This window comes from Tenrec ecaudatus, chromosome 6 (assembly GCF_050624435.1).
Source record: "Tenrec ecaudatus isolate mTenEca1 chromosome 6, mTenEca1.hap1, whole genome shotgun sequence".
Taxonomy (NCBI): Eukaryota; Metazoa; Chordata; class Mammalia; order Afrosoricida; family Tenrecidae; genus Tenrec; species Tenrec ecaudatus.
Window position 1 is genome coordinate 7,625,038 of NC_134535.1, and position 26,462 is coordinate 7,651,499.

At 60.4% G+C, this 26,462-nt stretch overlaps 2 protein-coding genes across 2 annotated transcripts; both read left to right on the top strand.

Annotated features, from left to right (window-relative positions):
• The first annotated feature begins 1,111 nt into the window (after window positions 1-1,111).
• LOC142450632 (uncharacterized) lies at window positions 1,112-20,258 on the top strand. Its single transcript, XM_075552611.1, has 6 exons — window positions 1,112-1,177; window positions 1,318-1,447; window positions 1,560-1,704; window positions 2,573-2,768; window positions 5,819-5,984; window positions 15,388-20,258. The coding sequence occupies exons 1-6, from the start codon at window positions 1,112-1,114 to the stop codon at window positions 17,598-17,600; spliced, it is 2,916 nt and encodes a 971-aa protein (XP_075408726.1). The 3' UTR covers window positions 17,601-20,258.
• A 1,320-nt stretch (window positions 20,259-21,578) lies between these two features.
• LOC142450633 (TRIO and F-actin-binding protein-like) lies at window positions 21,579-22,800 on the top strand. The gene is made up of 2 exons (XM_075552612.1): window positions 21,579-22,664; window positions 22,771-22,800. The coding sequence occupies exons 1-2, from the start codon at window positions 21,579-21,581 to the stop codon at window positions 22,798-22,800; spliced, it is 1,116 nt and encodes a 371-aa protein (XP_075408727.1).
• The last annotated feature ends 3,662 nt before the right edge of the window (window positions 22,801-26,462 follow it).

The following is a 26,462-nucleotide window of genomic DNA, read 5'->3' on the forward strand; positions in this document are numbered from 1 at the left end:
AAGGGGCCCGGGAGTGCTGGAGCCCTCACGGCACCGGGACACAGGCTGCCCCTGGGGTGGAATAAAGGTGTCCCCCGGAACTCCATGAAGAAGCAGTTGGGTTCAGTTCTGACATTGCCACCCCTCTCCTGTAGGCAGTGATGGCCTCAGGCCCCAGAGGACGCAGCTTCCTGTGTAAGGCCGAGGGGCCCCACCTGTACCCCCCTGCACGGCTCATGGCTGACCCTCCTCGGGGAGTCCATGCTGGCACTCCCCCTTTCGCCACCACGCCTGGCCCAGTGCCGGCCGGGCAGGGGAGGGCTCGACGGGCGGCCCCTGCTTTGAGCCAGGCACTCGTCCGTCCGTCCATTCAGCCTTCCTTGCACCACACGTAATTCTATATCATTTACATTCCGAAGATTCCATTGACTGTTTTTACCTTATCGATTGTATTTAAGGTGGATAGGCGCAGTCCAGTTCCTAAGCCCTTTACCTTTAACTCTCATGATTGGGCTATTGGTGAATGCGAGCCTTGCACAGGGTGGGGTGGGGTTGGATTCCGGGTCAAGGCACTTCATAGGCAGCCACCACCCATCAGTGGACAGAGCTGGCAGCTCAGTGTCCCTGGACTGTGGCTGCAATGCACAGCGTTCCGACGGATGGTCTAGGAAGAGCGGCCCGGTGGCCGACTTCTAAAGCCAGCCGACGAAGACCCTGCAGAGTAGGTCAGCCAGCGTTTTGTTCTGCCGGGAGTGGGCTGCACTTGGACGGCAGCCGACGATGACAATGACAATGGTGGCCCTGGGAGGTGCACGCCCCAGCGTTATCCTCAGGACGAGCCCCATAGGAACTCGCTGGTCCAAGGTCTCCATCTGCGTTTCAGAGACGAGAAAACAAGGCCCAGAGAGGGAGAGCTGCCCGGCCCAGACGCCCAGCTAGGAAGTGGAGGAGCCAGGACTGAGCCGGCCTGAGGTCTGCGGGAGGCCCTGTCAGGCAGGAAATCAGAGCCGGGGACTGACTGCTGGGCCTGCTCATTGGGATGGGTGGTGCTGGGCCCGGGGTGGGAAGCAGAGACAAGGTGGCGCGGCCCTCTGGGTCCTGCTGGCCTCTGGCCTGGCTGGGCCACCGCCTCATGGTGATGCTGACCAGCGACGCCCTCCCATTCACTGCGAGGTCCCCAGGGTGGCGGAAGCGCCAGGTCTGCCCGGGCTCTGATCTTCCTGCTGCCAGCCCTGATCCGAATCTTCCTGGGGGCAGGGGCGAAATGAAGCCCAGGAGGGCATGCGCTGGCCTCCAAGGTGCGGCCAGCTCCCCAGCCCTCTCCTCGGCCCTGCCCAGGCCCTGCCAGGAATGACCTTGGACCCTGCAGAGGCTGTGCCCACCCGGGGCTCTGACCAGGCTGTGGCCTCTGGCCTGGGCTGCAGGGTCCCCAGGGAGTGCTGGGCCAGGCCCCGCCCGGCGGGCTCAGGTAAGCCTCCAGATCAGGTTCCTGCCTGGTCTCATATCCTGCATTGCTCTTGGCGGGCCCGGCTTATGAAACAGTAATGAGGGGCCCTGCTCCCTCGGCCGGCCCCTCTAAGGTTTCCAATGCCTCTGCCGCTGCCGCCGCCGCCGGGAGTTGGGGCCTGGGAGGGCAGCAGTGTGGGGGCCAGAGCCGGAGCCCCCCGGGGACGAGGGTGCTGACAGACGCCAGCTGCCACCTCCGAGCCGGAGCCCGCAGCCCAGGTAATCCGAGAAGAGGCGGGTGCACGGGGTGCTGTGGCCACGGTCTCCCACCGCCAGGGGGGGAGGGCCCTGCCTCCCAGGAGAGGGGAGGGCTGGGGGGGCCTTCCCAGAGGGGAGCCTCCGTTCCCCCTGGGTGAGCCCAGCACCAGCCCTGGCCAGCTGAAGGCAGAGGGAACTGGAGGGAGGACGGCGTGGTGGTGCCTCAGCTTTGGCCTTGATCCCCAGCCCTGGAGCCCTCCAGCCCCTCCCTGAGGGACTAAATTATCTAATTTCCTCCAGGGTCTTTTGGCCTTTCGCCTCCCACTCCCACTCTTGTCTTTCCCCTTCTGCGCTCCCCCGGCCCCCTGCAGTTCTACAGGCCTGCCTGGGAACACGTCCCCTCTCAAGTCTTCCTCAGTTCTCTCCTTCCTCCTGGCTACAAGACTGCCCACTTCACAGTCGTGCACACACGCACACGCACCAACATGCACACCTACATAGACATCCGTGCCCTTCTGCAAACATACATGAATGTTGGCGTTATCCCTGCACACCCACGTGCACACGCACATAGACATCTGTGCACTTCTAGCCCTGCACACGCACCTGCACACCACACCCCTGTGCACCCCTGGGCCCCAAACAAGCACACCCAAGCCTGCATGAGCACATACCTGCAGCTAAGCCCATCTGTGCACAAACACATGTGTGTGCACCTGCCAGCCCTGGCTTGGGTGCCAGGGGCTCCCCGGGCCTCGTGGGCGGCCCCTCCTAGCGAAGGAAGTAGGAGATCCTGGGGAGAGACGTCTGAGATGCCCCCAGCCGGCCTGGTGGAGGAGGGGAGCCCCACGTGGGCCTGAGCAGCCTCCTGTCTCCACCTCTGTCCCAGGAGTCCGGGAGCCCTGTGCATGCTGAGGCGCCCTACTGCGACCTGCCCCACCGTCCGCCTGCACCCCCGGAGCCGCTTGCTGCCTCCACCTCCAGCCGCCAGTCTGGTCTCGGCCCAGGCCTCCAGCCAGAGCAGTGAGTACCGCCCAGGGCTGCCTGGGGCAGGAGTCCTCACCCGCTTCACCCTACACACCTTCGTGAGGGCAGTGTCCGGTTGAGGGGGTGGGTGGTGTGGGTCATGTGGTCATTCCACGCGGCCTGGCACAGGCAGTTCATCACCCTAGTCCCCTGAGCCAACCCTGGCTGTCTCTCCCCCAGGGGGGCCTTGCCCACCCGCCCCCCCCCCCCCGATGCTCTGAGACTCCAAGAGGCAGTCACGCACCAGCCCCTCCAGTGGCCGCAGCCCCCTCATTTCCTGGTTTTCATCACCCACCCAAGGCCCCTGTCACCCACCTCCCGGGCCATGCTCTCCTCTGGCTCTGGGATTCCATCCACAGCCCTTCATCGGCCTGAGCTGAACTGGGGGCCCTTTTGGGGGTCATGGGCCTTGGGAAGGCATGGCCCTGGGGGGGGTATTGTCTAGATACCTGGGTTCCAGCTCCAGTTCCATCCCTGACAGACTGGGACCCAGGTGAGTTGAATCTTTTTTTTTTTTTTTTGAGTTGAATCTTTGTGAGGGCTTCCGAGGCTCCAATCTTTCTATCTTTGTGGGAGCCACCAGCCTCATTTTGCCCCCATAGAGCGGCTGGTGGGTTGAACTGCCAACCTGGTAACTTAGTAGCCCAACGCTCACCGTGGAGTCGATGCTGGCTGGCTCACAGCGAGCCTGAAGCACAGGGCAGAGCTGCCCCTGTGGGTTTTCGAGAGTGTCAACCTGGCAGATTTGTGCCGTGAACACAAATGAAACAGCTCCACCATCAAATTCGTTTCAGAGCGCACTGGCACCAAGACCCACCGGTGGTGGAGTGGTTGGTTGCGGGGCTGCAAAACTACAGCAGCTCCTCGGGAGAAAGACTGGGCACTGAGCTTTCTATTTCCATCAACCGCGCCAATCTCAGAAACCCCTGGGAATCGCAGCGACTCGATGGCAGCGAGTGTGATTCTTCGGGTGGCCCTGCCGGGGAAGTGTTGGGCTGCTAACCATAAAGCCGGCAGACCAAACCCTCTTGCTGACCCACGGGAGAAAGATGCGGCTGTCTGCTCTCAGAAAGATCTAGAGCCTTGGAAAAGTCTCTTCAGGGTCGCTGTGGGTTGAAACCGACTAGATGGGCAGGGAAGTTGAGCCTCTTTGAGCCTTTTCTTGCCACGGGGCGGGGGGAGCGTTGTGCCAACTCTGAGCCCAGAAGCCTGCGACTCCCTGAAACTAGACATTCTCCTGGTGTCCCCGCTGGCCCTGCCCCTGCTCCTGGAGCCGTGGTGCCTCTCAGAGCCCCCCCCCTCCCCACACCACCACACCACCTTAGCCCACATGACTGTCTTGTTAGCCGTCCTAGACTTTGGGGCTCTGTTGCCACCCCTTCCCTCCTCCCTGCCCCCCAGCTCCAGCAACGGCTGCAGGCAGGGCAATGGCTCTCTATTACAGCACAGGCTGCCCCTCCCTAGCTTGGGGGTCCTGGCCAGTCTTTGAGCCTCGGCTTCATCGTCCGTAAAATGGGAGTGAGGACACTCACCGGATAGGCGCCTGCGAGAAGGTCGGGGCTTTCTACTCCCGTAAAGAGTGACCGTGTCGGAACTCTCAGGGGCAGTCCTACCCTGTCTTACAGGGTCGCTATGGGCCGATGCTGACGGGATGGCCGGGGGTTCGGTTGTGTTTGGAGTGGGAACCCTAGGGGAGCAGCATTAGAGGGCTGGAAAGCCAACCAAAAGCCAGAGGCACAAAGTGGGCCCTCAGGAGCAAAACGAAGCAGTAAAGACCGACAGCTTTGGAGACCCTGCGGGGCCGTTCCTCCCTGCCCTCTAGGGTCCCTCTGACGCAGGACCGCCGCCACGGCAGTGGATCATACTCTCTGAACAGGGGCCTGAGCTAATTAGCCGAGGCCACCCGAGTCACAGGCCCGGCTACCAAGCAGATCCGTGGCCCCTGTGTGAGTGTGTGTATCAGGGTTCTGGGGGGTGGGGGTCAACGCCTTCATTCTCTATGGGGGAAAAGCCCTGTCTCCTCTCCCAGGGGCCTATCATCAGGGTGCTCCGCAGAGGGCCCCCCGGCCGGCCCCGGGAGCAGGAGCCCAGGACGTGAGGACCGGGCGGCGTCCCCGAGTGGCAGCTGCGACAGTGAGGACCCCAGCTGTGGCCCTAGCTCCAGTGCCGGCAGTGACACCCCTGATGATACCAGCTGCTCATCCTCAGTGGTGAGCCGGGGCTGGGGTGCAGGGGAGAGCAGGTCACACCTCTGTCCCCATCCCCAGGACCGCACTCAAACCGTCGGACAAGCCTCTCCTGTCAGGGCACTAGACCAAGGGTTTGTGGACACTCAGCTGCCTCACAACCAGCCACTCAGAGGGCCGGTGCCCGGGTCAGCTGTGCGTGCAGGGTGGCGGGGATGCGGGGGAGTAGGTTGCTCCGGCTAACTCCCCCCCAGGCACAGGCTGCTGCAGTCCCTCAGGACACAGCCGGCTGGCATGTATGGGGTGCCCAGAGCAAGGAAGGCATTGGGCCAGTGGGCCCTGCCTTGGCCACACCCTGGTGAGCCCCTCGGCCAGCCTTGTATAGACTCCCGAGGGACAGAAGAAAAAAAGCGGGCTTGCTGGGCTGGCGGAAAGGTCAGGGGCCCAGCGTCTGGGCATTCACCCCATCAGGCAGGCAGGGGGCAGGAGAGGCAGGCCTGTCCTGTGAGGCCCCCGAGGGATGGGCAGAAGGACATGGGGACGCGGAACACAGCAGTCCAGCTAAGTGTCGGCTCTGGGCTACATGCTCGGTAGATGTGGATTCCCCCCACCCCACCCCCACCCTCTCCCCAGAGCTCCAGGCTGTGACGGCCACACTACAGCGAGCAAAGGGAGATTCGGAGGACAAAGTGATTCCTGGTAGAGGCTGCACATCTGGGCAGGGGTGGGAGGCTAGGATCTGCTTGGGGGGCAAGGGGGCTGCCAGGTCAAGCCCTGCCATCCCCATGGCACCCTCCCAATGGCTGAGCTGACCCTTTAACTGAGCTGGCCACTCTCTAAGTGGTCCTTCCTCTCCCTTCCCCCACCTGGCTCCTGCTGGCCCCGTTGTCCCATGCAACCTCCTCTCTTTCCCTCCCCGACAGGACTGGGACACTGTCGAGAGGCAGTGGGTTCCCAGCGTGGCCGAACTCCCCAAGATGATCCCTCGGAGGACCCAGGAAGGGCCGAGGGCCGACAGCACCCGAAGGGCCCCGTCCCTCCTCAGCAGGCTGCCTGTGGGAGCAGACGTGGCCGGCCAGAGGCAGGAGGGTGAGTGCTGGACCACGGTGTGGGGAGGGCCTGTGGCCTCTGGATGTGGCTTAGCACGGGGTGGGGGGCCACATCGTCCTAATAGTAACCCGCCCCTGGCCCTCTGTTGAGTCTGTTCTGACTCACACCAACGCATTGTCAGGAGTCTGATACCGTGAGTCTTTATGGGACCAGACAGCTTCGTGGGGCGGCAGGTGGGTTAAGTCAAAGACCTTGTGGTTTATAGCCCTACACTGCCAGGGTTCCTTCATAACTGTAGCCATTTCCATGGACTGGTGGGGCAGTCACAGTGTGCCCCACTGCCCTGCTGCCAATCAGCCCCTCTCCAGCTGGTGGGTGGGGGTGTCTGAATATGCACAGAACGGTTCACAGAATAAAAGTCTAAGGGGCATCAACTTCAGGCGTGGCTCGATCTGGGTGTTCCGTCAGCATGGGAAAGCTGGTCTTTGCTTCCTTCTGGTTGGCTCCCTTCTTGGCCAGGCCCTCCCCCAGATAACAGCCGGGGCCACCGGTGGGTCCCACCTGCTTACAGGTCCCATCAGCTTCCCGGAATTCGCAGAGAAAGACCCAGGAAGAGTCAGATGTCCAACGTGGCAGGAGGGCCTGGGGCCAGGACCTGAGCAGTCCTCATGGCCTGAGAGGCAAAGCAAGCAGAGCCCCTCCAGGAAACCGGGGTGACGCTCCCTGAGATGGGGAGTGCCCCTGAGCAGGCCAAGCCCATGGAAACCCCGGACAGTCAGTGAGCCCACCTGCTGCCTTCTTGGGATTTCGATCGCAGTGCCCGCTGCTCTGCGCTGTCCCCTGGCCTCTTTTCAGCACCAGCAGGATCCGGGGACTGGGAGCCACCAAACCCAGTCCCACCCTCCGCCTAGCAGCCCTTGCTTTCCACGGGGCCTTGAGCATCCGCTCCTGAGCACACGGGTATCCGTTCCTGGTGCTCCTGGTGCCGTGCAGTCGGTTCTGACGCACAGGGAGCCCTTTTTGCAAGAGAACGAGCCACCGTCCTGCGCCGGCCGCGGGTCCTCCTCTTTTCTCGCCACCCCTCCGCTGTGCCCAGCACGGTGTCCTTTTCCAGGGACTGGTCTCTGTAGGTCAGAAGTACGACCATGCCTCACAACCTCCCTCTCCGAGCAGCTTTCTGACTGAATTCCCCATGAACTTCCGGAAGCCCCCTCATCCTTCTCAAAAGAGATGTGCTTGTGCTTTCCGGGGGGCTGTCCGCAGTCTAGTCTCTTCTTCACCCACGCCGGGACTAAAGGGCACCAGGCCTCTGGTCTTCCTCGTCTGTCGTCCAGGGCTGGCATGGACCGGCGTGGTGGCTGGATGTGTCCTGGCTTGGGTCGGGTGCCCTTGAGTCCTCGAAGTGATGTCCTTGCTCCTAGACTCTTGAGTGGGGTCCTCAGGCAGCAGGTTTGCCCAGTACAGCCCACCGTCGGATCTCTTGACTGCTGCGTCCGCGAGCACTGATTGGAACTCTGGGTAAAATGGCATTCTTGGCAACTTCAGCCCTTTCTCTGGTCCTCCCGATGTTGCCCACTGGTCAGCTCTCGGTGTGAGGGCTGGCGATGTGGAGAACCGGGGCTGGAGACCGGGGGTGTCTCGGAGGAGAGCGGGCAGCTGGCCCAGGATGCACATCATCTGGTGAGGTAGACAGATGGGGGACTGGGGTGGTGGGGAGCAGCCCAGGACAGACGCACAGCAGAAACCGCCGTGCTGGTTGTGAGTGAAGAATTGAGCAGGGGTGGGGTGGGGCGGGGTCCCCTCCAGCCAGGGAAGACCCCCAGAGGAGGGCCTTCTGGGCAAGGGATGGCATGCCTGCTGGGACACGGCCTGGACAGAGGCCTGGAGGTGGCCATGGACTGTCCCATCATGGACGGCTGCACCTGAGAGGAGCCAGACCCTACGGGGCCTCAAGAGTCTAGCCAATGAGTGGGGACTCGTCTTCTCTAAGTAGTAGGAAGCCATGGAAGGTCTTGGAGGAGGAGCGTGTCCTCTTGCGCCTGTGTGTTAGACCGTGAGTGCCAGGGCCGAGGTGTGGAGCATGACCCAGAGCAGGGAGAGGCTGTCAGAGGTGACACTGGTGACATGTGGTCACTTGTTCTGGCCCCAAAACATTGGCTGAGGCCAGGCCCCCTGGGTGAAGGGTTCTGGGCAGAGGACAGTGACCTGCTCTTGAAGGATCCCCCTCTGATTACGCATTGGTTACAGGGGGGAAAGCGCCTCATCCTTAGGGTGGGGACAACTGGCAGACACCGCCTGCCTTAGCGAAGTGGCTGCTCAGCGTCCCCACGGCGGGCATTCTGGGGTGAAGCCCCTGATGGATGCCGTGGGCAGGGCTCGGCGGGTCTTCCTGCCAGCAGTGCCTCGCCTGCGTCCAGTCCTGTGGAAGCAAACCCAAATTGGGGCGGGGGGGGGGGTTGATATTCTGCAAAACACTGACCTGCACCCTGTGAGAGACACAGAAACAAAACACAACCGAACTCACTGCCAGAGTCAGTTCTAGATGGCAGGGAGATCACGGGGTAGTGGTGGCTCTGTGGTAGGAGCCTCCCCTTCCACGTGGGAGACCCAGGTTCAGTTCCTGGCCAGAGCACCTTGTCCGCAGCCACCATCAGTTGGCCAGTGGAGGCTTCTGTTACTGAGATGCCAAACGGGCTTCCGTGGCTTTTCCAGACTCAGACAGACTAGGCAGAAAGGCCTGGTGATCCCTTTCTAAAAACTAGCCAATGAAAGGCCGATGCATCACAGTGATCCATCCAATCCGAAACTGGTCCTAGGGACAGTGCAGCATTTTGTTGTGTGGGGTCAGCACGTGTTGGGAGCCACCTCTGCGGCAGCGAAAACCATGGTGATACAGGGGACTCAGAGACCCAGAAACCATGTGTGATCCTGGATAGGAAAAAGTGGAGCTAAGAGACATTCCTGGGACACCAGGATGATTTGACTGGACGGTGTGCTGGACAACGGTGTTTTGTCACTGGCCCGGTTCTGGGGGAGACTGCCCTTGTTCTCGGGAGGCACAGAAGGAAGGGCCGGCGTGAAGGGCCGCAGTGTCTTCAAGTAGTTCAGCGAGACAGATGATCTGCAGGCAGGCAGGCAGGCAGGCAGAGTATTTGTTTCCCTGGCTGTTGTAACAGAGTAGCACAAACCGATGGCTTCAAACAATTGAACTGTATCCTCTCACACTTCGAGGTGTGGGCAGGGCTCCCTCCCAGCCTCTCCCCACTCTGCCCGTCCCAGGAGAGCTTTGACTTGGGGCAGCACCCCTCCAATTTCTACCTCTTCATTGTCTGGTGTCTGTCTCTCTCTCTCATGCTTTTCTTACCGGGCCAGCCGTTGAATTGGCTCCCAGTCCCATCCACCCTGCTCCAGGAGGGCCTGTGAGATGTGACCTCTGCCAAGACGCCTTTCCAAAGAAGATCCCCCCCCTTCCGCCGCCCCAGGGGCTAGAACTTCAACAAGTAGGTGGTAAGAGAGGAAGGCAGTCACATGAGACAGTTCGGTAGCCGCTGGGGACTGGGGTGGGGGGCAGAGCACAGACTGTGCCTGACCCTCTTCCGTAGCCTGTTGCAGTTAGAGGTAGTGGAAGTAGGACCATGGTAGTAGGATGAAGAGGGGACAGACAAGGACGGAGGAGGTGGGCAGGATGGACTCAGGGGCCGGGGGAGAGGTCCAGCTCCTGGCCTGGGTGTCTGTGCACGGGGAGCCCTCTGCTGAAGCGCGGCCACTGGGAAGGAGCAGGAGGGGAGAGGAGAGCAGGGCTGCCCGGGCTGGGCTCGAGGGTGTGGTGTCTCTGGCTTCCCAAAGGCTCATGGGAGGGATGAGGTGATATGTTCAATAGACATCTCTTCTCCACCCGGGAGCTGGGCATGGTTGAGCCAGGAAGGCCATCGTGGGAGCAGCCGTAGGACTCACGGTGGGGTGTGCCCTTCATCCTGCCAGAACCCACAGAGCCGCCCTGGACTCCCCCTTCCTTCCCTGACCAGTCCCTCTCCATCCCCGCTGCCCTGCCTGTCCATTCTGGGCCCCTCAGAGCGTTTGGTGCTTGGCTTTGGAGACCCTTGAAATGAATGGTTCTTGAGCCCACCCCTCCTGCTTGGACCACTTCTCTGTACTCACCCATCCTACCTCCTGCTGGTACCCCCCCCCCCACTCACCTGTGCCTCAGGGCCCCCAAACAGCATTCTTCCCTCCCCACATTCAGTAAATGCTGTCTGACTGCCTTGCTGGGTGCTAGGCTCTGCCCGGAGCTGGAGCAGCCCCTTGGGGGATGGGACAGCCCAGGTCCTGCCTTACTGAGCTAGCTACCTGGTCCTGGGAGGCAGCCAGAAGTCCAGCCAGAAAGCAGGCCTGGCATGGGGAGTCCTGCGTGGAGGTTAGGAGTGGCTCTGAGGGAGGGGCAGAGCAGGCCTGCCTGGGGAGGGGGGACCGCACCCAAGATCTGACAGACTCAGGTTCAGAGTGGAGGGAGCAGCCAGAGTGGAGGCATGGCAGGCGCAGGCTGGCACATGGGCACCCCTACTCCCCATCTGCCCTCTAAACTGGGCACTCTTCTCTGTGAGTGACCAGTGTGTACCCCCAGTGGCCCTGGTCCAAAATCGCCAATTGTCCTAATTTCTCTTTTGTCACCTCACTGTCTGAGTCACCAGAAGGTCACTGATAGTCAAGTGGCCCCAGGGCACGGAAATGGGCCCCACAGGGTTCTCTGGCTGGTTTTTCTGGAAGGAGAAGGCCAGGCCTTTCTCCCCACTGCTTCTGGGCACACTTGAACATCTAAGAGGCTCCACTACTTCAAAGCACACTCCAGATCAGTCCCCTCCTAGCCACCACCACTGCTGCTCCCTGGCCACCAAGCCCAGCACTTCCAGTGTGGTTGGGGAGCCTTCTCAAGCACTCCCAGCGCCTGCCCTGCCCCCCCCCCTCCCAGGAGCTGGAGCCATCTTTTAAAACCCCTGGTCAGACCTTGCCACCAGCACTCCCCCTCTCCCCCACCACCCCCACTGCACCAGACCCTGGGGAGGTGTCAGGAATCAAATGGCTCCCCAGGGTGCCCATGGTCTGAAAGGACAGGCTGGGTTTTGTACCCGGTACCCACTTTCTTGCTCTTGGGAGCCCTGGGCCGTGGTGTGGGCTGTGGCTGACCATGGGTCTCACCAGGTGCCCCATTGAATCCAAGGCAGTCACCACTATCCACGTGGTGGCAGGTCCTCAGGTGGCAGGCAGGGGCCGCGGCCCAGGAGGAATTCACTTCTGTCAGGCCAGGACCCACCAAGTTGTGCAACCTTGTTCTGTGGGGTGATTTCGCAGGGCCCACCCTGACCACAGACAGCAGCTGCCGAGCCCGCCCGCGGGCCTCCGAAGGAGCACGCAACTTGGGGAGTTGGATCCTGATGGGAGGGGGTCTTGGGATCCCTCGTCCTTTGCTGGTGGTAATGCCTAATGGTGGCCCTGATGGGGAGCAGCTTGGCAGTTCTCCCTCAGAGTCAGACCCCCATTCAGACTGCAGGGCCGGGCGATTCCACCCCTAGGTGTGCCCTCTTGTTGCTGTGGGTGCTGTCGAGACATTCCTGACCCTGTGCATGGACCACGGGTTCAGAACACTGCCTGGTCCCATGCCTGCCTCACAGTCCTTGCCCACTGTTGCCGCCACCGGTCAGTTCCGCTTCTGAGGGTCTTCCTCGTTTTCGCCCCGCCCCTCCACTGTGCCAGCCGGATGTCCTTCCCTAGGAATTGGTCCCTCCTGCTGACACGCCCAAAGCACTCATCCCCCCATCCTAAAGAACAGTCTGGCTGTACGTCCTGTAGACCCGTTCGTTATTCTGGTGGCAGTCTGTCTGGGGCACTCTCAGTATTCGCCGCCAGGGGACACCCAGCTCTACAGCCAAGGGAAATGGAAGAAGCAACTCAATCAGATACGTGCGCACCGGTGTCCCTTGTCGCACCACGCACGAGAGCCAAAAGGTGGATGCCACCCAAGGGCTCGCTAGCCGGCGAAGGAGTGAACAGAGTGGATAGGTGTGCATTGGAGGGCTCCCAGCCATAGACAGAAGGGGAGTTCTGACAGGTGCTACTACACGGATGGCTAGGAAATTCGCTCACGTGAAACACCAAGACAAACTCACTGCCGATGAGTCCGGCTCACGGTGGTCCTGGAGGGCAGGGTAGAACTTCGGACACTAGCTCTTTATGGGAGTAGAGTGCCTCCTCATTCTCACGAGGAGTGGATGCCGGTTTCGAACTGCTGACCTTGCGGTGAGCAGCCCGCACAAACCTGCTAGAGTGACCGTCTTGGAAACTCTCAGGGGCAGTTCTACCCTGTCCTGGAGGGTCTCTGGGAGTCAACATCGCCTCGATGGCAGTGAGTTTGGTTTGGTTTTTCGGACCAAGGTAGTACCAGGTAGTACTGAGAAGTCCCCTCCCACTTCCTGGGCTTCCTGAGCATTCTCATCTTCCGGAACCATAGGACGGTGGCAGAATTTAGAGACTGCACGCTTCAGGGAGCTGCTGGCACAATGATCTGTCTGTTTTCCGACTTGGGTTTCCCCAGTTCCAGGGTCCCGAGTGCCATGTGTCTCCATCATTCACTGACTGCCGTCCATCAAGTTGCTACTGACTCAGCGACCCCATTGGACAGGCGAGACTTGTCCCTGTCAGTGTCTGAGATGCTGTGAGCAGAGAGCCTCATCTTTCTCTCCAGGAGCGGCTGGTGGTTTTGAACTACAGCCCACTGTGTGATGCACTCTGCCACAGGACCCCTGCACGCGTCCGTCGAGTTGATGCTGACTCATAGCGCGACCCCAGAGGACGGAGTGGAGCTGCCCCTGTGGGTTTCTGAGATTGTCACCCTTTCCAGGAGCAGAGAGCCCTGTCTTTCTCCCTCGGAGCAGCTGCTGGGTTTGAACTGCTGAACCTGAGGATCACAGCTCAAACCAGGACTCCGTCAGTTCCTCTGATCTGTGACTGGTGCTTTGGCCTTCCTTGGTTTTCCTGACAGAGCCCTGGTGGCGCAGTGGTTAAAGAGCTGCCCTGGGAAGGAGAGGTGTGAGTGTGACTGTTCAAACCCACCAGCCGCTCCTTGGGACAAAGATGGGCAGTCTGCTTCTGCAAAGAGTTACCGCCTGGGAAACCCCACGGGGCAGTGGGATGGGCCTGTCCTGTATGGTGGCTGTGAGTCAGCATTGGGTCCCCCCACAGTGGGTCTGGTTAGTCTTCCCTTGGCAGGTTTGAAGCTCGGGCGTCTGATGAGGTTTGCCTTTGACACAAATCTTCCTGAAAGAGCAAAGACCCTGGGGCCGGGGGGCACGTGCTGAGGGCTGTTTTGAGATGATGGTGGCTTGGGGTGGGGAGATGGCAGGAGGGGGCAGGGGCAAGCAGATCTGAATGGTCTTTTAGGATGGCTATGGCACGGCGGGTACTCACTGGGCTGCGACCCACAAGGATGGTTTGAAACCACCAGCCGGCCCACAGGAGAAAGACAAGGCTGTCTGCACCTGTAAAGACTTGCAGCCTGGAGGGACGGTTCTACTGTGTCATCCCACAGGGTCCCTGTGAGGCAGGATCGGCTCCCTGCAGTGGCAGTGGGTGACGTGAGCAGCAGGCATCGGTGGCTCAGTGGTAGAACTCTTACCTGCCACCCAGGAGACCTGGTTCTAATGGCAGCCGGTCTTGACTCTCTCAGTGGAGGCTTCTCATGGCATGGTGCTGAGCAGATTTCCACAGAACTTGTATCCTCAGAGGGGAGCCCTAGTGGTTATCCATTGGGCTGTGATCCACAGGGTCAGCAGTTCAAACCCCCGGCCACTCTGAGGGAGGAAGATGAGACTTTCTGCTCTTGTCATGATTTACCGCCTCAGGAACCCACAGAAGCAGTTTTACTCTATCCTATAGAAAGCAACAACAAAAACCCAGGGCCATCCAGCGGATGCCAACTCACAGGGTAGAACTGCCCCTGTGGGCGTCCGAGACTGTAGCTGTTTACCGGAGTGGAAAGCTCAGTGTCTCCCCCAAGGAGCGGCTGGTGGTTTCGAGCCACTGACCTTTCAGATCTCAGTCCAGTGTGTCACCACTATTCCACCAGGCTCCTCTGCCCAATGGAATTAGAATCTGAATTAGAATCAACTTGATGGCATTGAGTTTGGGTTTATGTGCTTCCTTCCATGCCTAGGGGAGTCCTGATGGCATGGTTGTTGTTCACTGGCCTGCTACCTTCAAGGTCAGTAGTTCAAAACCACCCGTGGATCCATGGGAGAAAGATGAGGCTTTCGATTCCCGTCAGGAGTTACAGACTCGGAGACCCACAGGGGCAGTTCTACCCTGTCCTACAGGGTCATAGTGAGCCAGAATCGACTCAGTGTCAGTGGGTTTGGTTTTATTTTATTTTTCCATGCTAAAAGCAAACCCCACTGCGCTGGAGTCTGTTCCGATGTGCAGTGACTCGATGGGACAGAGTGGAACCGCCCATGTTGTGTGGCAGTCCACTGCGCCACGGAGGCACCTTCCTTCCATGCACGCCTCTGCTCGGGGGACCTCTGGGACTGCACCCCCCCGCCGAGGCTGGTGGAGGTGGACTGGGAGGGAGAGGAGGGGGACACTTAAGCAGGGCCTTTAGCTCAGAAGGATGAGCCCACAGTTCCCTGCACTCCGTGTCGGCACCACCAGCCCAGGGCCGGCACGTGCCCAGGGACCCAGGGGTTGAGGGGCTGAGAATGATGCCCAGGTGCTTGGGTTGGGCCTTGTGAGGGGGCCGTTGTCAGGCGATGATGTGCCTCCTGGTGGGTGCAGCACCCCTTGAACTGGAATGTGCGTGCCAAGACCCTGCTGGGGGCAGGTTCTCATGCCGCGCAGGTTCTCATGCCGCGAGTCCCGTAGGGCAGGGCCCATGAAGCGCATTCTGAAAGCTCCGGGCGGCTCTCCCACGTTGGCGACTGCCCAATCCTAGAGGCGGCGCTCCAGTCCTTTAGGGTCTGAGGAGCTTTCTAGAACTCACTCATCAGAAAGAGACTCATTAGGAGAAACAGAGGGACTCACTGGCCTCCAGTTGCGGAAAGAGACCGGGCATGGTAAGGTGGCCTAGGGGCTGTTTCCGGGGTCCCTAGCCCTCTTCTGGGGTCACATGGGCCATCATCAGCCCTTGTCCCCGGGAGCTTGTTTCTTCTCTGACTTGCCCCCGACTGTGCCACCTTCCGGATCTGGAACCCACTCCACTGACTGTCCCTTGGTCTCGATTCTGTTCCTGACCCCAGCGCCCATCCCGTTGGCCTTGGTCAGGGAGGAGAATCTTGGTAGTGTCACCAAGAAGGGGCTGTGGAGCCTGCCCTGTCCTTCCATCGCAGGGGACAGGGAAGGGAGGCTGTTGGGACGTCTGCACCCTCCTCTGAGCCCATGCTTCCTCTCCTCTCCCCAGACACCAGCTCCGGGCGACAGCACTGGGCCAAGCTCCGGGGAGAAAGCGGGTACTTCTCCTTGGATCGACTTCGGCCTGCACCAGCCCAGGCTGCCTCCTCAGCCCCCCAGAGCGGACCTCGACCTCGCAGTGCCACCTCCTTCGTCTGTCGCTCTGCCCAGTGGGACGCCGCAGCCCAGGCTGCTTCTCCACAACAGGACGCCCCCAGAGCCTCCTCTCCTCCACAGAGCCCCCGGCGGGACAACCCTGGAGCCTCTGCCACCCAACGAAGCAATCCTCACATCTCCTCTCCCTCCAAAAGCACCCAGCAAGAAAACGCCAGAGCTGCCTCTGCCCACCAAGACGGGCCCCCCACGGCTTCTCCTACACGTGCCCCGCAACGGGACGGCCCCAGAACACCCTGTGCCCAGCGGGATCCTCCCAGAACCTCCTCTCCCAACCGAACTGCCCAACGGGACAGCCCCAGAACACCCTGTGCCCAACGGGATCCTCCAAGAACTTCCTCTCCCAACCAAACCACCCAGCGGGACAGCCCCAGAACACCCTGTACCCAGCGGGATACACCTAGAACCTCCTCTCCCAACCGAACCGCCCAACGGGACAGCCCCAGAAAACCCTATGCCCAGCAGGATCCTCCAAGAACGTCCTCTCCCAACCGAACCGCCCAGCGGGACAGCCCCAGAACTTCTTGTACCCAACAGAACACCCTCAGAAGCTCTTCAACCCAACGGGACAGCCCAAAAACTTCCGGTGGCCCTCGGGATAATCCCAGATCACCCTGTCCCCCACGGGGCCACATGCACTGCTCATCCACGCCACAGTCCAACCCCCGCCCTTCCTCTTCGCAGCAGCGGGACAGTCCTGGGAGCATCTCCTCCCAGTGCTGCACCCAACAGGACAATCCTGGACCTGCATCCCCCCATCGCGCCTCTCCCGGGAAGTACCCCCGGAACTCCTCGCCACACCGCACGAACAAAGACATCCCCTGGGCCTCCTTTCCGCTCCGGCCGACCCAGAGCGATGGCCCCCGGACCTCTTCGCCAGCTCGCACCAAGCAAAGTGAGGTTCCCTGGGCATCCATTGCGCTCCGGCCAACCCAAGGTGACAGGCCTCCAACCGCAGCCCCAGCTCGGCCAGCCCAGCTTGACTCGGCCCCGTCCTCTGGGCCCCCCGCCCAGCACAGTTCGCCATGCCGGGCTGCCTCGTCCTCCCAGAACCCCGGCCACCACAGTGCGACCAGGACTGCCTCTCCTCTGTACCCGCTTAGCCGGGGCGCCTCCCAGACTTCCGACTCCTCCCAGCCTCAGTGTGCTGTGTGCATCGGGCACCGGGATGCCCCTCGAGCCTCTTCGCCACCTCGTTATTTGCAACATGACCCCTTCCCCTTCTTCCCAGACCCCCGAGCATCAGAGAGCGACTCTGTCCACCACGATCCTCCCTATATGCCCCCCGCCGTCTGCATCGGACATCGAGATGCCCCCCGGGCTTCCTCACCACCCCGCCACACCCAGTTCGACCCTTTCCCCTTCCTCCCAGACACACCTGATGCTGAAGACCAGTCTCCGCAGCATGACCCTCCCCAGTTCCCCCCACTTGTATGTATTGGGTACCGCGACGCCCCCCGGGCCTCCTCCCCACCACGCCAGGCTCCCGAACCCGCTCTCTTGTTCCAGGACATCCCCAGGGCCAGCACAGAGAGCCTGGCCCCCTCCACCGACTCTGTGCACGAGCCCCCCCACATCCCCACCCCTGTGTGCATCGGGCACCGGGACGCACCCTATTTCTCGTCCCCCCCACGCCAGGCCCCCGAGCCCTCCCTCTTGTTCCAAGATCCCCCTGGGGCCAGCACGGAGAGCCTGGCCCCCTCCACTGACTCCCTGTACGGCTGCACCTTGCTGTCCCCGCAAGTGTGCATTGGGCACCGGGATGCCCCCCGGGCCTCCTCCCCACCCCGCCACCCGCCCAGTGACCTAGTGCTCCTGGCACTCTCGCCTCCACCGGGCAGCTCGGGGGGCTCCCGGGGCTCGGCACCCCCTGGGGAGACCAGGCACAACTTGGAGAGGGAGGAGTACACGGTGCTGGCTGACCTGCCCCCGCCCAGGAGGTTGGCGCAGAGGGAGCCGGGGCCCCAGGCACAGGGCAGCAACGGGGGCCGCACCCGCAGCCCAGGCCGAGCAGAGGTGGAGCGCCTCTTCGGGCAAGAGCGCAGGTGAGCCCCGGGGAGGTGTGGTCGGCCAGGTGGGCGGTGGAGGAGGCACCTGGCCGGCAGCATGCCAAGGGGAAGAGTCACAGGCTTAGGTTGCCAGACCGCAAGGGTTTGACTCTCCTGCTGTCTCCTGTGTGACCTGGAACACGCCGTGTCATTTCTGTATAGTAGGGTATTTTGCTATTGTTGTTGTTGAAGTTCAGGGTCAGGTGACGAGCCCAGGGATGAAGAGTGAAAACCAAGGTTAGGTAGGCTGGGTTCAAAGCCACTTACCAGCTAGGGGGACCTGTGATTTTACCTACTTGAGCCTCAGTTTCCTTATCTGTAAAACAGGGGATGGTTGTTAGTACAGGATTTCACATGATGTTCGACTCCTAACCCCCGCGTTGGCCCCAGATCCAGGGGCGTCTTTGCCTTTGACCTCCTGGCGTGTGGGAGAAGAGGAATGCTCTCTGGGGCTGTAGCAACAGCATGGCCTTTCAGACAACGGAGGTGTCCACATTCCACCGGTGACCAGGGCTGCCTTTTTTGAATAAGAGAGCTCAGCATGACAGGCTTTCTAGAGGTTAGATGTGAATTTCCTGGGTCACGGTGACTGAGGCCGAGCCAGGGGCGGGCCCAATCCCTCCAGGGCAGGACCCCATGCACCAAAGGTTCGTCACCTGGCCCAGAGGCTGCTCCTCCGGCCCCACAGGAAGGGAAACCGTTTCTCCAGTGTAGCCTGAGGTTTCGTCCCCAGCAGTTCCAGCTCTTGGGTTTTGACGGATCTGAGCCGGCCAGGAGCACGACACACACTCAGGATGTGAGACTGGACGTTTCGGACACGGCATCCACCCACTGGAACAGCCGTCACCACAGTCGAACTGTAGGACGGCCCATCGCCCTAAAGAGACACATGCCGTTGTGTCTAGAATCCCCCCCCCCTTTTTTTTTTTTTGCCCAGCAGGCAATTTTCTTAGATTGGAATCTGCATGAGAAACCGTCTCTTATTCCTCAAATTCTAATCAGCTCGCCCCGTTTCAGCTCCAGGCTCTCATGTACTTCCGTGAAGAGGTACAGTCTTGGAAATCCACAGGGACAGTTCTACCCGGTGCTATGCAGTTGCTGTGAGTCGAATTGCCATGATGGCTGTGAGCGTTTGAGTGCCCTTTGCTCTGAGGCGCCCTGCTGGGGCAGTAGGTGACCAGATGGGCTGCTTCACCACGAGGTTAGCGGTTCAAACCCACCAGCCGCTCCTCGGGAGGAAGATGAGGCTTCCAGTAAAGACTGATAGTCTTGGAAACCTCTAGAGCTGTTCTACTGGGTCACTGAGTCAGATTTGAACGTGATGGCAGTGTGTTTAAGATTATTTTTTTTAAGTTTTGGTCTGATGTCTGTACTTTCTGATAACTCAGCAGGGACTTGAAGGTCTTGAAACCAACGCTCAAATGTTTTCCTGAGAAAGAATTTTTGTCAGCAACCGAGAATATCTGCCTTCTTCCATTCATCACGAAATTTATCCTACCCAGTTATTTCCATATATTTTGAAGAGATTTTATCTGATTGTACTCTTTTTGAGATGGATTCCCTTACCTTTAGAATCAGAGTTCCGTTATTCAACTGAGTCGTTTTCAAACAACTCCACGTGCGGTGCCTTGTCCTAGTTGAAAATCCTGAGTCCTTTGAAGAGGGCTTTTTGAAACATCTGTGTAAGGAGCCCTAATGGGTTAAGCATTGGGCTGCTAACTGCAAGGTTGACAGTTCGAACCCACCAGCCGCCCCGTGGTAGAAAGATGAGGCTGTCTGCTCCTAGAAAGACTGACCACCTTGGACACCCTCAGGGGGAGTTCTGCACTGTCTGCAGGGTCTCCAGCAGCCAGAAAAGACTGGGTGACCCAAGCCCCTAAAACGTCACTGCCCGGGGGGTTCTGTGGGGTGGGAGACTGATGGCAGAGAAGGGGTCCCATGGACACTCCCATGGAGCTTCCTATTCCCTCCCTTTTTGCTGGCGGGTGTGTGGGCTCAGCACAGGGTGGTCTCTCTCTTGAGCCTTCTCCTCTGGTTTCAGTCCAGCCCGGGAGACAGGCCCCCAGTGGCCACTGCGACGGAATCCAGCTCTTCAGCCTCTTTGAGGTCCACTTGCACGGAGTGCTTAGGCCTTTTCTACCCCCCACCCCCCATGGGTGGGACGGGAGAGAGGTGCCCAGCTCCTGTTTGGCTGAGCGCTTCCCCCTCCCGGCAAAGAGAGACGCCACATTAAACATTGATGACCGGACCCGCCCATTCGTAAGCAAGACAGTCCAGTCCAGTGAGAGCCTTTGTATAGGTTAGAGGCTTCGTAGCTAGACAGGGCTGCCACGCCTGAAGTCCGGCTAAGTGAGAGACGGCAGGGCATCCGCGGGCTTGTCTGAAGCTGCTGATCTGGCGAAGAGCTCTTTCCCCAACAGCCGTGAAGCCTCTTGTTCGCTAGCACCGCGTGGGCGAGGTGAGGTGGGGAGGAAAGACCAGACACCCCATCTGGGCAGGGACAGGGCAGAAAGGACAGAGCGGAATCTGGGGCACACGACACCGTATTCTGCACCTCCTGCCCCCACCTCAACAGGGTTCGAGAGAATGACCGGAGACCCTATGTACCGGGTGGGGAGTTGGCATCAGGAATTTAGGAAGTGCTTGCTGAATATGTGCTGCTGGATTCTGTGTGCACAGTGCCTGGTGCACAGTAGGTGCTCAATAAACCTTAATCCCCACAAGGCCCAGTCGAACCTTTGTCTGGGGGTGGGTGGTGGGTGGCTCGGGTGGGGAGTCAGGGGGTCATCAGAGTAGACAAAGGCAGCCATGGTCAGGGTCTCACGTGACTTTGTCTTAGCCCGCCCTTCCCCCATCTCATTCCTGAGGCAGGTAGAGTGGAGTCAACCCTCCCCCTTTTGCAGAAGGGAAAACTGAGGCCCCGTAGAGCCAGTCCTCCCGCAGGAACCTTCCAGAGCATGGTGGGCGGGAGCAGAGAGGAGGGGCTGCTGGGATACGGGGAACAGTCCCAAAGGCCCTCAGAGGGGCGGCTGCGTTTGCCCATAGGAAGCCCGAGGCACCGGGGGCCTTCCAGGCCCAGGACGAGGGGCGGTCACAGCGACCCGGCCAAGGTCAAAGCCAACTGCTCCGAAGACAGTCCAGCCCTGCCCTCAGCAGGGAGGTGAGCACTGCCAGCCCTCTCCCCCTCCCCCCTGACCCCGCCCCCCCAAGGGACAGGCCACCGCTGCCAGGGGCCAGCAGGGTCCCCCATCCCACAGGGCAGCACCTTGGGCGAAATTATAAGAGGCCCCAATCCAAATCCCCTCCTGCTGCTGCGCCCTGCCCCAACCCCCCCTAACTGCCCCTCGAAATGCCCTGCCAGCCATGAGCCAGGCTCAGATACACCCCAAGGCACCTGCCGGGGAACTGTCTTCTCCAGGGTGGGAATTGGTGTTTTTAAAGCAGCTGTGTTTTAAAGGAACCCAGGTGGCGGAGTGGTTAGACTTTGGGTAGTTCAATACCGCCAGCCGCTCTGCCGGAAAAAGATGGGGCTCTCTGCTCCCATCAAGTGCTCAGGTCTTGGCAACCCACAGGGGCCATTCGACCCTGCCCGACAGGGTTTCAATGAGTCAGAATGGGCTCATTGGTGGCAGTGAACTTGAGTTCTGGTTATTTTCTTGGCACCCCGTGGGACACCAGGGTGTTAGCTGTGGCCATTGAGGCACCTGATCGTCTGGGTTGGAATCAATTTCTTGGGGGTGGGGAGTCCTGGAGCAGCTCTTTACAGATCTGTTTCAGGGATGGAGGAAAGTAGGTGAGAGGGAAGAGGGGGCCCCTCACAGGGGAATCCGAGGGCCCCTGGGTGCTGCATGGAGTGAGGACAGCCCATCCTCCTCTCATGGGATACTCTGAGACCCTGGGGTCCCCACCCTCCTAGATAGTGGCCACCCAGCCCTGCGCCTGGAGGTTCACCCAGCCCTGGCCTCATCCACTGGTGACTATGTCCCCTCCTAAGCAGGCAGAGCCCGCCCGGCGGAGCCGAGCTGAGGCCCCTCGTGCCAGGAGCCCGGAGAGGCGCCCTGAGGGGGACCGGCGGCTCCAGGGGTCCTCGCAGCCCCCCAGGACATCAGCCAGGACCTCGGAGCGGGAGCGCCAGGCAGAAGGACCTGCAGAGAGAGGCCGAGGGGGTCCGAGGCAGCCTCTGAAGGTGCAGCGGAGTCAGGAGGCACCCCCAGGGCCCCGGAGCCCTCCCCAACACCTAGAGAGGAACTGCAGCTTCCAGGAGAGCCCGGGTCTTGGGGACTGGCAAGGACTTGGGGACTCCAGCTGGGGGACTGCCAGAGGCCCTGAAGGCACAGGGAGGGGCCCTCCCAGGGAGGCCCAGGAGAGCTGGGGGCAGCCATCAGAGGCCTGGAAGGAGACCCCCAGGAATGGTGTACGAGAGGCTCCTGAGAGGCCAGTCCAGAGGGGCTGGGGCAGCCTCCAGGAGCTGGCCAGTCCCTACCCACCAGTGAGCCCCCCAGGGCTCTCGCCGTCCCGGCAGCCCGAGACAGCGAGCGCCACAGACTGGGGGGCAGAAGGAGCAGGCCCACCCCCCCGCGACCATGAGAAGCACTCGGAGTATGACTGGAGGGACCTGTTGAGCCTCTTCCAGGTGCCCACCGAGGGGACCTGGGCCCAGCAAGGGGAGTCGCTGCTCACAGCCCACCTGCCGAGGCTGGCCTGGGAAGGTTTCCTGGGGCTCTTGCAGGCCCGGCTGCCCTGCAGGGACCCAGCTAGACACCAGGCTGGCCCAGCCAAGTCTTTAGAGCCAGAGCTGGGTCCCCCCAGCACCAAGAGCACCTCAGAGCCAGAGCCACAAAGCCAGCCTGAAGCCTGGGCCGAGGCCACCCTAGCCAATGGATACAGCCCTGAGCAGTGGCCCCAGCACCCAGCTCACCCGCCCAGCCCTGCCTGCACCTCCACCCAGTGGCCAAAGACCAAAGTGACAAGTGGACCAGAGAGCTCACCGATGGCTGGTCTGGAGGAGCCGGGCAGGCTGGGGAGCTGGAGCCCCGAGGAGGGCCCCAGCTCACCGGAGCGGGAGGTAAGTCCGCCTGCCCTGCCCCAGACAGACTCCTGGAAAAGGCCTCCAGATGGATACAAGAAGTCCCTGTCCAGGCCGGACACCTCTCCCACCCCACCCCTCCTAGCAGCACATCCTGGCTACCAGCCGGGCCTGAGACATCCGTGTGCAATTTCCCATCGCAAAAGCCCGGTGGTGCAATGGAGGTTAGGTGCTTGGCTGCTGGCTGAAAGGTCGGGGGTTCAAATCTCCCCAGGAGCCCCGAGGGAGAAAGGCCGGTCCACCTGCTCTGGGGAAGGTATCAGCTTAGAAAGCCCTGGGGGCAGCCCCACTCTGTCACCTGGGGGGTTGCTGTGAGTTCGGATCCACTGGGCACAACCGCACACTCACCATGGCAACAGGATGAGAAAGACAATGGTTGTTTCCAGACACACAGAGAGAGATGCAGAGAGGTTGAGCCACCGGCCAGGTTCCCACGGCTGGGCAGGGCTGGCACAGGGCGGAAGCCAGGGCTGCTGCAGCCGATGAGCACCCCGAGACCTCCAGCACCTGTCCTGGCCGAGCCTTCTCCCTCTGGGCCTGCCATGCCAGGCACACCTCATCTCTGGTCGTTGGGCCTGCAGCCAGTAGGGTCTAGTCCTGGAGGGCCAGGAGAGGCTCACGTTGGTCCCCGGCCCCCAGGCCCTCGTCTCACGGAGGCAGCGGTGCACATGATCCTGGGGGGGGGGGTTCTCTGCGACAGGCTGCTCTGGTGAGGGCACAGGGAATGGAGGGGGTGCTTGCCCTGCCCTGCCCCTCGCCCCCAGCACAGTGCCGGAGGGCCTCTGCCAAGGTTGACACCATCCCCAAGGCGGAGGTACTTGGTGCTGCCTTGGAGCTTGGAACGGCTTTCCGAGGGGCTGGGGCTAGAAGGCGGCTGGATTCCTGGGGACAGCTGTACATGATGCTGGCCACCTTGCAGCCAGTGGGGTTACACAAACCCTCCTCATCTTGGTTCCCAGTGTCCTGCTGCCCCCACCCCACCCCGTCCCATACATCTGCCAGGTTTCGCCCTATGTGGTTCACATGGCCGCAAGGCAGGAGCCATGATCCCCATTTTACAGACAAGGAAACTGAGGCTCAAACTTACTCGGTATTCATTGCTTGAGACACGAGGTCATAGCACAGACCCTGGAGCCCCTCCCTGCTTTTGACTCCCACTTTCTGAAGCGTTGGGCCTGCGGCAGGATTGGGGACAGGCCCCTCCCTCTCTCCCACCACCTGTTACCACGGAGTCCACCCCAACCCTAGAGGACAGGGTAGAGCTGCCCCATAGGGTTCCCATACCTGGCATCTTTGCAGACACAGACGGCCGCCTCTCTCTTCCCTGGAGCAGCTGGGGGATTCGAACCTCTGGCCTTTCAGCTAGCAGCCAAGTGGGTGACCGCTGCCCCTCTGGGTCCCCCTTTCCCCTTTGTTGGCCTGTGGCTTTGCCCTTCCAGCCTCTGATAGGTCCCGAGCACAGACAAGCACTGAAGGGCTTGGCCAGTGTGCTTTGGTTTGTTAGCTGGGCTGCCGGCAGGCTGGTTGGAGAGGCAGGTGAGCCAGGGACAGCTCAGGGAGGGCACCATGAGGCTGTGTCCTGTGGATGCTGGAAAGCCACAGGTCGGCCTACGGAAGAAGAGGGGTCTGGAGGGTGTGACTCTTCAGCCAGAAGTACACCAAGGAGGGAGTCTGGGAGGTGAGGGGCAGGTGAGTGGGGGGGAACACCAGGAGCTTATGGGTATTTCACAGGTGACAAAACAGGCCAAATCCCCAAGCCCAAAGCAAGCTGCAGCCGGTGTTCACCAGGCCGTGCCTGGGCTCCTGCTGCCCATCCGAGGTCTCCTGCGGCCCTTTAACTTCCTCGCGGACCGCCCTTTAGTGCTGCAGGGCTCGATGGGCGCGTCCCCTGCCCCTTTGAGTACTGATCTCACTCAAAGGGCTCTTCCCTTCCTGGTCCCTGCCTGCTCCTGTTCCCTGCTTAAGTCTCTGGACGCTCCAGACGTCCCTAGATGCTCACCCCTTCTGGGCTTGGTGACGCTTGCCCTCCATCTGGTCACACTGGGTTGTCATTCTCCCATCAGAAGCACGGGCTCTCCGGGGGTCAGGGCTGTGCCTCCGTGGTGATGCCTCAGGTCTGGGGTCCTGGCACAGCACAGAGGAGGGGTTCAGCGCTGTGGATATTGATCAGTGGATTTGTGGCTACGTGGGTGCATGCCTGGGGAACAACACGGGGATTCCTGCTCCTCTAGAGTTGGTGTTGTTAGGTGCCATGAAGCTGGTTCCGACCCAAAGCCACTGTAAGCACAACAGAACAGAGCACGGCATGGTCCTTCCATTGCCATCCTCAAAATCATTTCCACCTCCAAGCCCATGCTTGCAGCCACTGTGCCCATCCATCTCTGTGAGGGCCTTCCTCTCTTTGGCTGCCCCTCCACTTTACCAAGCACGATGTCCTTCTCCAGGGACTGGGCTCTCCTGACCAGTGTTTGTCCAAAGTATGCAATGATATGTCCACAGGATGTCAGACAAAGTCTCGGCCATCCGTGCCGCTAAAGAGCACTCTGGCCACACTTCTTCCAAGACAGATCACTTTGTCCTGTTAGCAGTCCATGGAACTTTCCATGTTCTTCTCCAGCCCCACATTCAAATGCATCCTTTCTTCTCCAGCCTTCCTTATTCAGTGTCCAACTCTCACACGCATGGGTCACGGGAGAGTGCCAGGGCTTGGGTCGGGCGCACCTTAGTCCTCAAACTAACACCGTTGCTTTTCAAGACTCTAAGAGATCTTGTGCGGCAGTGTTAATGCGACACATCTCGGGAACCCACAGGGGCAGCCGATGTGAGTTGGAACCAACTTTGTGGTCATGAGTTTGGTGTCTTGGTTTTGGGGTGCATGCAAGGAGCGGATGAAGGCTGGATGGGTCAGTGGGTTGGTGGTGGGTGTGTGAATGGATGATGCATTTGGCTCCATGGGTGGATGACAGCTGGACAGGCTGGTGATTAATGAGTATGGGCAGGTGTTAGATGTTACCAAGACGAGGGCAGGCTTGATGGTGATGACAGTGATGTTGGGTGCAGTATGGATGGTGGATGTTGCACGGACAGATAAATGGTGGAAGTGTGTGTAGTTGGATGGTAGATGAATGGAGGTTGGACGGACAGAGGCAAGACACATGGATGCTGGCTGACTGGTGACTAGAGGATCAATGTTGGGTAGATGTTGATAGAATAGAGGATCAGTGTTGGGTAGATATTGATAGGCTAGAGGATTGATGTTGGATTGATGTCGACTAGAGAATTGATGTTGGGTAGATGTTAATAGAATAAGGATCGATGTTGGGTAGATGTAGATAGATGGAATAAAGGATCAATATTGGACAGATGGGTGGACGAATAAGTAGAGGATGGATGGATGTATGCATGGATCTACTGAAGCCTGGATCCTAGATGGATGGTTGGTGATTGGATGCAAAGGTAGATGGATGGATGGATGTGGGATAATCCATCTGATTCTTTCTCATCTCCAGTTCCAGCCAGAGAAGCCTGAGGCGTCAGAACCAAGCAGAGACCAGGACTCCCTGACCGACCTGAAGCAGGCAGACTCGGTAGTTGGGGCCTGGGCCTGTGGGGAGGGGAGGGGAGGGGAAGGGAAATCAAGTGGGAGGTGGACTGAATCCCTCAGATGAGCTTGGGGTCCGTCCAGACCAAGATCGGCTGTGCCATTTGTGTACAGGGCGGCGTGTGCAGCAGCCGTAGCAGAGGGGAGTCTGGGGCCTGGTTAGCTGGGGAACACAG